This window comes from Nicotiana attenuata, chromosome 2, assembly GCF_001879085.1.
Source record: "Nicotiana attenuata strain UT chromosome 2, NIATTr2, whole genome shotgun sequence".
Taxonomy (NCBI): domain Eukaryota; kingdom Viridiplantae; phylum Streptophyta; class Magnoliopsida; order Solanales; family Solanaceae; genus Nicotiana; species Nicotiana attenuata.
In genome coordinates this window covers 50788985-50799644 of record NC_031990.1, presented here as the reverse complement: position 1 = coordinate 50799644, position 10660 = coordinate 50788985, and the positions used below count along the sequence as shown (strand labels likewise).

Genomic DNA, 10660 nt, shown 5'->3' with positions numbered 1-10660 from the left:
AATACACTGTATATAAACCTGAAGCTGATGGCAAAACTAACACTGGAGCCGTGGTCAAGGCAGTCTTGAGCTTTTGAAAGCTCGCCTCACACTCATCCGACCACATGAAAGGCGCACCCTTTTGAGTCAACTTGGTCAAGGGTGATGCAATAGATTAAAATCCCTGAACAAACTGACGGTAATAACCCGCCAAACCAAGAAATCTGCGAATGTCTTTGGCTGAGGACGGTATGGGACAACTTTGAACCGTATTTATCTTCTTCGGATCAACCTGAATACCTTCACTGGACACCACGTGCCCCAACAAAGCCACTGAACTGAGCCAAAACCCACATTTGGAGAACTTTGCATAAAGTTTCTCCTCCCTCAATCTCTGCAACACAACTCTCAAATGCTCCGCGTGCTCCTCCTGACTACGCGAATACACCAGAATATTCATCAATGAAAACAATAATGAACGAGTAGAGATAAGGCCGGAACATGTTGTTCATCAAATGCATGAACGCTGCTGGGGCATTGGTCTGCCTAAAAGACATCACGAGGAACTCATAATGACCATATCGGGTCCTGAAAGCTGTGTTAAGAATATCCAAGTCCCTGATCTTCAACTGGTGATACCCTGAACGGAGATCAATCTTGGAAAACACCCTCGCTCCCTGAAGCTGGTCAAATAAATCATCGATACGAGGCAATGGATATTTGTTTTTGATTGTGACCTTGTTCAACTGCCTGTAATCAATGCACATCCTTATAGTGTCATCCTTCTTCTTCACAAATAGGACAGGCGCACCCCACGACGACAAACTAGGCCGAATGAACCCCTTATCAAGGAGTTCCTGAAGCTGCTCTTTCAACTCCTTCAACTTTGCTGGTGCCATACGATATGGAGGAATAGAAATGGGCTGAGTGTCCAGCACCAAATCGATACCAAAATCAATATCCCTATCTGGTGGCATGCCCGGCAGGTCTGCAGGAAACACATCGAGAAAATCCCTCACTACTGGAACAGAATCAGTGGTAGGAGTCTCTACACTGACATCCCTCACAAAGGCTAAGTATGAAAGACAGCCTTTTCTAACCATCTGCTGGGCCTTAAGAAATGAAATCACCCTACTGGGAACAAAATCAGTTGAACCTCGCCACTCAATCTGTGGCACACCCGGCATCGCCAATTTCACTGTCTTAGCATGGCAGTCCAGAATAGCACGGCATGGGGATAACCAATCCATGCCCAAAATCACATCAAAATCCACTATACAAAGCAACAACATGTCCACTCGGGTCTCCAGACCCCCAATAGTCACCACACACGACCTGTACACACGATACATAACAATAGTATTGCCCACCGGAGTAGATACACAAACAAATGAAACAAGAGACTCAGGGGGCATATACAAATAACGAGCAAAATATGATGACACATAGGAAAAAGTGGAATCGGGATCAAACAACACAGAGGCATTTCTGTGGTAGACTGAGACAATACCTGTAATCACACTATCTGAAGCAATAGCATCAGGTCTAGCTGGAAGTGCATAGAAATGGGCCCGACCGCCACCTGATCGACCTCCCCCTCTAGGGGGACCCCTAGCTGACTGTCCTCCACGCCTAGCTGGCTGGGCGGGTGGTGAAGTAACTGGTGCTGAAGTCGAGGGCTAACTCCTCTGCTGAGATGAACCCCCAAGACAACGAGGACACTGCCTCCACATATGCCCCAACTCTCCACACTCATAACAACTTCCTGGTACTGGAGACGGGGACTGAAGGGAACCCCTAGCACCGGGATGAATAGCAGAAGAACCTCGCATAGAAGAGCCCTGCACTGACGGAGCACGGGACGAACTCTGGGCTGGAAGGGCACTGAGTGAGGAATGACCCTAATGAGAACTGTGAGAACCATGGCCCGATGATGCCCCACGATAACCTGGGCGAGCTGACTGAGCATGCCTGAATGGGCGACCTTTGTCGTGCTGAAACTGGCCCCCATGATGAGTACCGCTGAATCCACCCTGTCCACGAGGCCTCTTAGCCTCCCGCTTAAACCTCTCCTGACCACGAACCATCTCAATCTGTCGAGTTATGTCAACAACCTCATCAAAGATAGCACCAGATACTCTCTCCGGTCATAAGAAACCGAAGCTGATAACCGAGGCCATCAATAAACCTTCTAATCCTATCTCGATCTGTGGGAACCAACCAGACCGCATGACGAGATGTAATGGCCCGACCAGTCATTTTAAGAATTAACACCCCGATCCCCTATTAACTGCATTCCCCATGTTTTTTTCTCCTATTGTGAGTTGTCAGGAGAATTCGTTTTGACTTTCGGAGTGTTATGGGACACTTAGTCCCTAAATGAGAGCTTAAGCTTTAGAATTTGGACCGTAGTCGGAGCAGTGTGAAGACGGCCTCAGAATGGAATTCCATCAATTCCGTTAGCTCCGTTGGATGATTTCGGGCTTAGGGGCGTGTTCGGATTATGTTTTGGAGGTCTGTATCTTAATTAGGCTTGAAATGGCGAAAGTTAAACTTTTGAAGTTTTCGGTTCGATAGTGAGATTTTGATATCGGGGTCGAAATGGAATTTCGGAAGTTGGAATAGGTCCGTTGTGTAATTTGGGACGTGTGCGCAAAATTTTAGGTTATTCGGACGAGGTTTGATAGACTTTTTGATTGAATGCGGAATTTAGAAGTTTTAGAATCCTTAGGCTTGAATCCGAGGGTGATTTGGTGTTCCGGCATTGTTTTGAGTGTTTTGAAGGCTGGTACAAGTTTGAATAGTGTAATGTGACTTATTGGTATGTTTGGTTGAGGTCCTGAGAGCCTCGGGGTGGATTTGGATGGTTGACGGGGTTTTGAGTTTGGAGTTGTGCTGCAAATTTTTCTGCTTCTGATATTTCTGCACCTGCGGATTGGGGACCGCAGCTGCGATGCCGCAGGTGCGGTGGAGTCAGTCGTAGGTACGATTCTGGCACTGTTAGCCAGTGACCACAGATGCGGTTATTGGACCGCAGAAGCGGACCGCATCTACGGAGAAAGGAGTGTAGGTGCGGGCTTTGATCGTTTAATGAAAAGTCGCAGGTGCGGCTAAGAGACCGCAGAAGCAGTACCGCAGGTACGTTTGGGCCCTCGCAGGTGCGAAATTCGCTGGGCAGAAGAAGGGAAAATTGAGGGTTTGAGTTCATATGTTGGAAAAATAATTTGGATCTCGGTTGAGGGTGATTTCTCGAGGGTTTTTGAAGGAGAAGCATTGGGTAACGATTTCTATCTTTATTTTGATATTATAACATTCATCTATTGTTGTTTTCCTCTTCTAATTAAGGAATTTGGGTTTAAAGGTTGTGAAATGGGAGAAAAGTTCCCCAATTGAAAATTGGGGATTTGAGTGAGATTTTGACGTCGGATTTTAGTGATTTTTGTTCGAGTGTGTTCGTGAGTGATCGGGGGTTCTGAATTTGTAAGTTTTATCCAATTCCGAGACGTGGGCCCGGGGGACTTTTTGGGCGATTTTCCTAATTTCGTGTGTTAGCTTCGAATTTATTAGTTGAATTAGCTACTTGAAGTTATATTTACATTATGCAATTAATTTTGATTTGGGCCACCCGGAGTTGGATACTCATGGCAAGAGCGTGGTTTCGGGTTAATTTTGAGCTGGTTCGAGGTAAGTGGCTTGCCTAACCTTGTGTGGGGGAACTCCCCTTAGGATTTGGTATTGTTGTTATATGAATGCCGTGTACGTGAGGTGACGAGTGCACACATGTGCTAATTGTTGAAAAATCCCGTTTTCATTAAGTCTCTATAATTGTATTTTTCTTCCTCGCTGTACACTACTTGCAACTTAAAGCCTAATGTCTAGTTTAGGGAAGCATGCTAAGTGACTTAATTGCTCTACTTGCTTAAATTGTCTACCTGAATTCTGTGCAGCATGTTAGGATAGAAATATCTATTCTTCCTTGGAACGAAATTGGATAAAATTGAATATTTTTCGTGCTACTGTTGTGTGTTACTTTGGGACTGTGGGCGATATCCCGGGAGATCCCCCCCCCCCCCCCTTGCTTGTTTATTTGGGACTACGGATTGGTATTCCGGGAGATCCCCCTGCACATTTATATTGGGACTACGGGACAACACCCGGTAGATTTCCCCATGTACTGGATATTTATATTTGGGACTACGGACTGGAATTCCGGGAGTTCCCCTGTGCATTATGAACTGGATACGGGACGATATCCCGGGAGATCCTTTGTGTATTTACATTTGGGACTACAGGACGATATCCTGGGAGATCCCCTGTTGTCATTTCGGTGTGGAGTTACATCCTTTCTGTGATTTTTTCCTTCCATTATAGTTGTTATTATCTTTATTATCCTGTCTCACTTCATACTGTTTTATCTTATGCCATTTTTATGTATATAAACAGTAGAGCCCTGACCTTCCTCGTCACTACTCGACCGAGGTTAGGCTTGGTACTTACTGGGTACCGCCGTGGTGTACTCATGCCCTTTCCTGCACATGTTTTTCGTGTGCAGATCCAGGTTCTGCTGCTCAACCGTTCTATCAGTGAGACAGTCGATATCAGAGACTTCGAGGTATATCTGCCGCGTCCGCAGATCCAGGAGTCCCTCTCTATTCTTCCCTTTAGATTTAGACTTCCTGTATTTACTTTTGATTAGACATTCTGAAGTTAGAAAACTATGTAGTTTTCCATAGCTTGTAATTTCATGAGATTCCGAATTTTGGGAGTTTTGTTTTAGTTTTGAGAGTGTGTATTGTATATGCCGAGCGGCATTTCAAACTCCTTTATTATGCTTTAAATGGTAACTTGCCAGTTTCACATTTTATTTCCTTTTTACGCAATTTGTTAGGCTTACCTAGTCGTATAGACTAGGTGCCGTCACGACAGTTCACGGAGGGAGAACTTGGGTCGTGACAAGTTGGTATCAGAGCTCTAGGTTCATAGGAGTCATAAATCACAAGCCTGTTTATTAGAGCCTCGCGGATCGGTACGAAGACGTCTGTACTTATCTACGAGAGGCTATGTAACTGTTAGGAAAATTCCACTTCATTTGATTTCCTTGTCGTGCGAGATTTTGATATCAAAATGCTAAACCTCTGTCTTCTATTCTCTCACAGATGGTGAGGACACGAGCTACCGGAGGTGACCAGACACCCGCGCCCCCTTCTAGAGCCGTCAGAGGTCGGGGCCGGGGTAGAGGCCGAGGACGCGCACGTGGTGCAGCCAGAGCACCCGCGCGAGCTGCTACAGAGGAGCCACCAGCAGCTCCAGCCGGAGCCCAGGCGCTCGATACGCCTACTCCTACTACTACTCCAGCTCTCTAGGAGACTCTTGCACAGTTCATGAGTATGTACACCACTCTAGCTCAGGCAGGGTTGCTTCCCCTTGCTGCACCCACATCTCAGGCCGGGGGAGGAGCACAGACTCCCACCGCCCGCTCTCCTGAGCAGCGAGTGCATGTTAATCAGTTCCCAGAGATTATACCGGTACCGCCTGTAGCCCCAATTCAGACCGAGGAGAGGGCAGTGACTTCAGAGGAGGCTTGAGAGGTTCAAGAAGTACCAGCCTCCTACATTCAGTGGTCTAGCATCAGATGATGCTCTGGGATTTCTGGAGGAGTGCTACCGTATCCTCCGTACCATGGGTATATCAGGATCGAGTGGGGTTTCCTTCACTGTCTTCCAGCTTCGAGGAGCAGCCTATCAGTGGTGGCGTACTTATGAGTTGGACAGTCCAGCTGAGGCGGCTTCCCTGACATGGACTCAGTTTTCAGATATGTTCTTGAGAGAATATGTCCCTCAGAGCCTCAAGGACGCTTGGCGCGCAGAGTTTGAGCATCTGCGCTAGGGTACTATGACTGTCTCGGAGTATGCTGTCCGTTTCACTGACTTGGCTAGGCATGCACCAGCCTTGGTTTCTACTGTTTGCGAGAGGGTTCGCCGGTTTATTGAGGGGCTTATTCCCAGCATCAGATCTAGAACTGTATTATATATGTTTGCGACAGGGTTCGCCGCTTCATTTCATACCGCTTACCTTGTTATATATATATAACCAGTAGGGCCCTGACCTTCCTTGTCACTACTCGACCGAGGTTAAGCTTGGTACTTACTGGGTACCGCCGTGGTGTACTCATGCCCTTTCCTGCACATGTTTTTCGTGTGCAGATTCAGGTTCTGCTGCTCAGCCGTTCTATCAGTGAGCAGTCGATATCAGAGACTTCGAGGTATATCTCCCGCGTCCTCAGATCCAGGAGTCCCTCTCTATTCTTCCCTTTAGCTTTAGACTTCCTGTATTTACTTTTGATTAGACATTCTGGAGTTAGAACACTATGTAGTTTTCCATAGCTTGTGATTTCATGAGATTCCGAGTTTTGGGAGTTTTGTTTTAGTTTGAGAGTGTGTATTGTATATGTCGAGCGACATTTCATACTCTTTTATTATGCTTTAAATCGTAACTTGCCAGTTTCGCATTTTATTTCCATCAAAATTTGGCTGCGTGCTGTGCATAAGTCTCATTTAAGCCCATCAAAAATTGCATTACCATCGGTTGTTCTATATGATCTGCATAAGCCCTGACACTCCCAGGTAGTGGAACTAATAAAAGGTATTCATCCCAAACATTACGCAACTTAGAGAAGTACTCAGATACAGTAGAAGTCCCTGTGTCATTGCGTAGATTTCCCTACGTAACTGATAGATTCGTGTAAGAATTCTTTTATCAAAAAGCTCTTTCAAGTCCATCCAAACTTTATGAGCATTAGATGAATACATCAATCCATTCCTAGTTCCCTTGATACTGAATTTGTGATCCATGACAAGACAAAAGCATTGCACCTATACCATTCATGTACTAGGTCTTCTTTATAATGTTCCTTTCGACAACTACTATCAATAAACCCTAGTTTATTTTTTGCTAACAATGCAACCTTCATAGAACTACTCCATGCAATGTAATTTTCTATACCAGTTAACTGTTGAGGGATTAAGATATAACCCAGAGTATTAGATGGATGTAGATACAGAGGATTCCTTAGGTGAAAATCGGTGAATCGTTCGACCGGATCTCCAGCTGTATGCGCTGGATCTTCAGCGTCAGTTGACATTTGTGCAAAATTACCAGAAATGTTTGAAGCGATTTGAAATTGCAGCTACAACGAGCTTACGATTCCAGAAATTGAACTAACTTTTAGGTCAAAAAAGGAAAAAAATACAAAAAGACTTGTGAAGAAAGAAGAAGCTTTGGACAACACAACAATGGCAAAAATTAGGGTTTGCTATGCTCCGAAAATCATTCTCTGCTCATCGATTGTTCTCAATTGCTCATTTTTCAGCTCAAAATTCAACCGATCGGTTTGCTATGATACCATGTTAAAAGGAGAAATGGAGTTGAGTTAGAGAGTGAGAGCTTGAGTCGGTTACAGAGAGAAGGAGAGAGAAAATCTCAATTGTATTTCTTCAATCTTAATTACAATGTATATCTACACGCCTATTTATACAACTCACTAACTAAGTAACTTAACTATCTTCTAACATAGTCCTTAGCTAACTAATTGTGCAACTAAATACTACTCTATATCCATCAAGTACAACTGTCACAACTACTAATATTTGTACATCCCAAATATTTTTAGATAATTTTTAAAGAAAATTCTATATAAAGTTTAAAAATATATATTTATATGTCGGTTTGGTTCGGATTTTTTTACTCAATACCAAATTAAATCAAACCAAACAATTTTCAACGGTTTGGTTTGACTTTTCAATTTGGGGTTTTCCGGTTTAATTTGTACATACCTAGTATCTACTATCTATACGAATGAATCACATTATAAGAGGGTTTAGAGTAATTAATTAGTACTACTATTTTTTCAAACTTCAAATATGATACAGCCGATCCTCATTTGTCCAATGACCGAAAAACTAATATTCCTATGAACTCTAGTCTAGATTATGCCGGTCTGAAGGATAACAGAGTACATACTCCAACCTTGAGATGAATTTAGATAACTAATGACTGAGCTGAATGTCGTAATACACAGACCTCGTAAATTTACCTTTAGTAAACCCCGCCTCAATTTCATCCCGCGATGTTGACAGTATCAAAGCTGCTGCCATTAGACCTTAAGTTGGGTAGAAGGGTAACTGGAATAGTGGCCTCTAAACTTGAAACTTGTTCCTCGTCCCAAAGTTGGGTGGTGCATGTAGAGTTACATAGCTAGTACTGAACTGGAATGATATCGCTCAGGCTTTGTCACAGAAGACTTTATGCAACACCAAAATTTACCTATGCTGAATGGGGATACTTTTTGGATGTGGCGAAAAGAAACTATCATCTAATGCAGGAATCCCGACATTTTCCCCTGCAAGATATGCTCGAAATCAACTCCCAGTTGAAGGAGTTGGTAAAGAATGGTCAGTTGGAAAATGCACGCCAGATGTTTGACAAAATGACTCAAAGGGATGAGGTCTCATGGACCAACATGATTTCTGGCTATGTCAATGACTCTAGTTCATTACAGGCGTTGTCATTATTCTCAGAAATGCAGCGTGATCCTATTCTCAAAATGGACCCTTTTGCTCTTAGCCTCGCCGTGAAGGCATGCGGGCTTAGTATGCATTTGAGGTGTGGTGAGTTATTACATGGGTATTCGATAAAAGCTGATTTTGTTAGTTCTGTTTTTGTGGGCAGTTCACTTGTTGACATGTACATGAAAGCTGGTAAAGTGTTGGAGGGTTGCAGAGTTTTCGATGAAATGCCTCTTAGGAATGTAGTTTCTTGGACTGCTGTTATAACTGGCCTTGTACGTGCAGGTTACAATGAGGAAGGGTTGGTGTACTTTTCTGAAATGTGGAGGGACGGCGTAGAGTGTGATTCGTATGCTTATGCTATTGTGTTAAAAGCGTGTGCTGATATTGGGTGTCTGAATTACGGGAGGGAAATGCATACTAGGATAGTGAAGAAAGGCTTGGATATTAGCTCTTATGTGGCTAATAGTCTTGCTACAATGTACAATAAATGTGGGAAACTAAATTACGGTATGTGCTTGTTTAAAAGAATGAAGTTGCGAGATGTTGTCTCGTGGACTACAGTAATCACTACATATGTTCAAATAGGTCAAGACCAGTATGGCATACAAGCATTCTTGAGAATGAAAGAATCGAGTGTGACTCCTAATGCGTATACATTTGCAGCAGTTGTTGCTGCTTGTGCAAATCTTGCAAGACTAGACTGGGGCGTACAACTGCATGCAAATGTTGTATGTGTAGGTTTTCTTGATTCTCTGTCTGTGTCAAATTCAATTGTCACAATGTATTCCAAATGTGGACAGTTGGGTTCGGCGTCACTTATATTTCATGAAATGAGTAGAAAGGACATTGTTTCTTGGAGCACTATTATTGCTGGATATGCTCAGGGTGGTTGCGGTGAGGAAGCTTTCAAGCTGCTATCATGGATGAGAAAGGAAGGACCAAAGCCAACAGAATTTGCTCTTGCTAGTGTACTTAGTGCATGTGGTAGTATGGCAATCCTTGACCAGGGTAAGCAACTTCATGCTCATGTTCTTATCATTGGATTAGATCATACACCTTTAGTACTGAGTGCTTTGATCAACATGTATTCAAAATGTGGAAGTATAGCAGAAGCCTCAAAGATATTTAATTCATCACAAGATATTGACGTTGTATCTTGGACAGCCATGATTAATGGGTATGCTGAACATGGATACAGCCGAGATGCTATAAGTTTATTTGAAAAAGTTCTTTTTGCTGGTCTAAGACCAGATTCTGTGACCTTCATTGGTGTTCTAAGCGCTTGTAGTCATGCTGGCCTTGTTGATCTAGGTTTTCACTATTTCAAATTGATGAAAGAGGAGTACAAAATAAGTTTGTCAAAGGAACATTATGGTTGTATGATTGATCTTCTCTGTCGCGCTGGACGAATAATTGATGCTGAGAACATGATCAAGAATATGCCATTTGAAAAGGATGATGTTGTTTGGTCAACCTTGCTTAGAGGCTGTAGGCTACATGGTGATGCTGAATGTGGAAGGCGTGCGGCTGAGCAAATTCTTAAACTTGCTCCAAATTGTGCTGTGACTCACACTACTCTGTCAAACATTTATGCATCAAAAGGGAAGTGGGCTGAAGTAGCAGAACTGAGGAAGTTGATGAGATTGAAAGGCGTCATGAAGGAGCCTGGCTGGTCTTGGATTAAGGTCAAGGATCAAGTCTCTGCATTTGTTGCTGGAGACAAAAGACATCCACAGAATGAAGATATTTATGATATTTTGGATCTTATATCCTCAAAAATGGAATTTTCTCTTCAGAATATTGCTTCTATTTTAGAGTAGCCAAAGCTTGAGATGTTGGTTGAAGCTTCTCGAAGCATGAGCATCCTTCAGAGAACAAAAAAAAAAAAGAAATTTATTCTTTCATTTTATAATCACGATAATCATCATTGGTATACTATACTAAAAGATTCATAGCAATATCCTAACAGCTAAAAGTGATTTGATTAGCATAGCTCGTGGCTCGTGCTTATCACTACAAGCAGCTTTGTTTAATCTTTTCCCCCAAATAGTTTGGCCATTTCCTTCGGAAATGATCTTGATGTGCTCTTTTGTAGCATCGTCCATTTATGGTGT

The 10660-nt window shown here is 43.2% G+C and overlaps 1 protein-coding gene across 1 annotated transcript; it reads left to right on the top strand.

The window, feature by feature from the left end:
* LOC109209696 (putative pentatricopeptide repeat-containing protein At3g47840) lies at nt 7900–10390 on the top strand. Its single transcript, XM_019373015.1, has one exon. The coding sequence runs from the start codon at nt 8249–8251 to the stop codon at nt 10364–10366; it is 2118 nt and encodes a 705-aa protein (XP_019228560.1). The 5' UTR covers nt 7900–8248; the 3' UTR covers nt 10367–10390.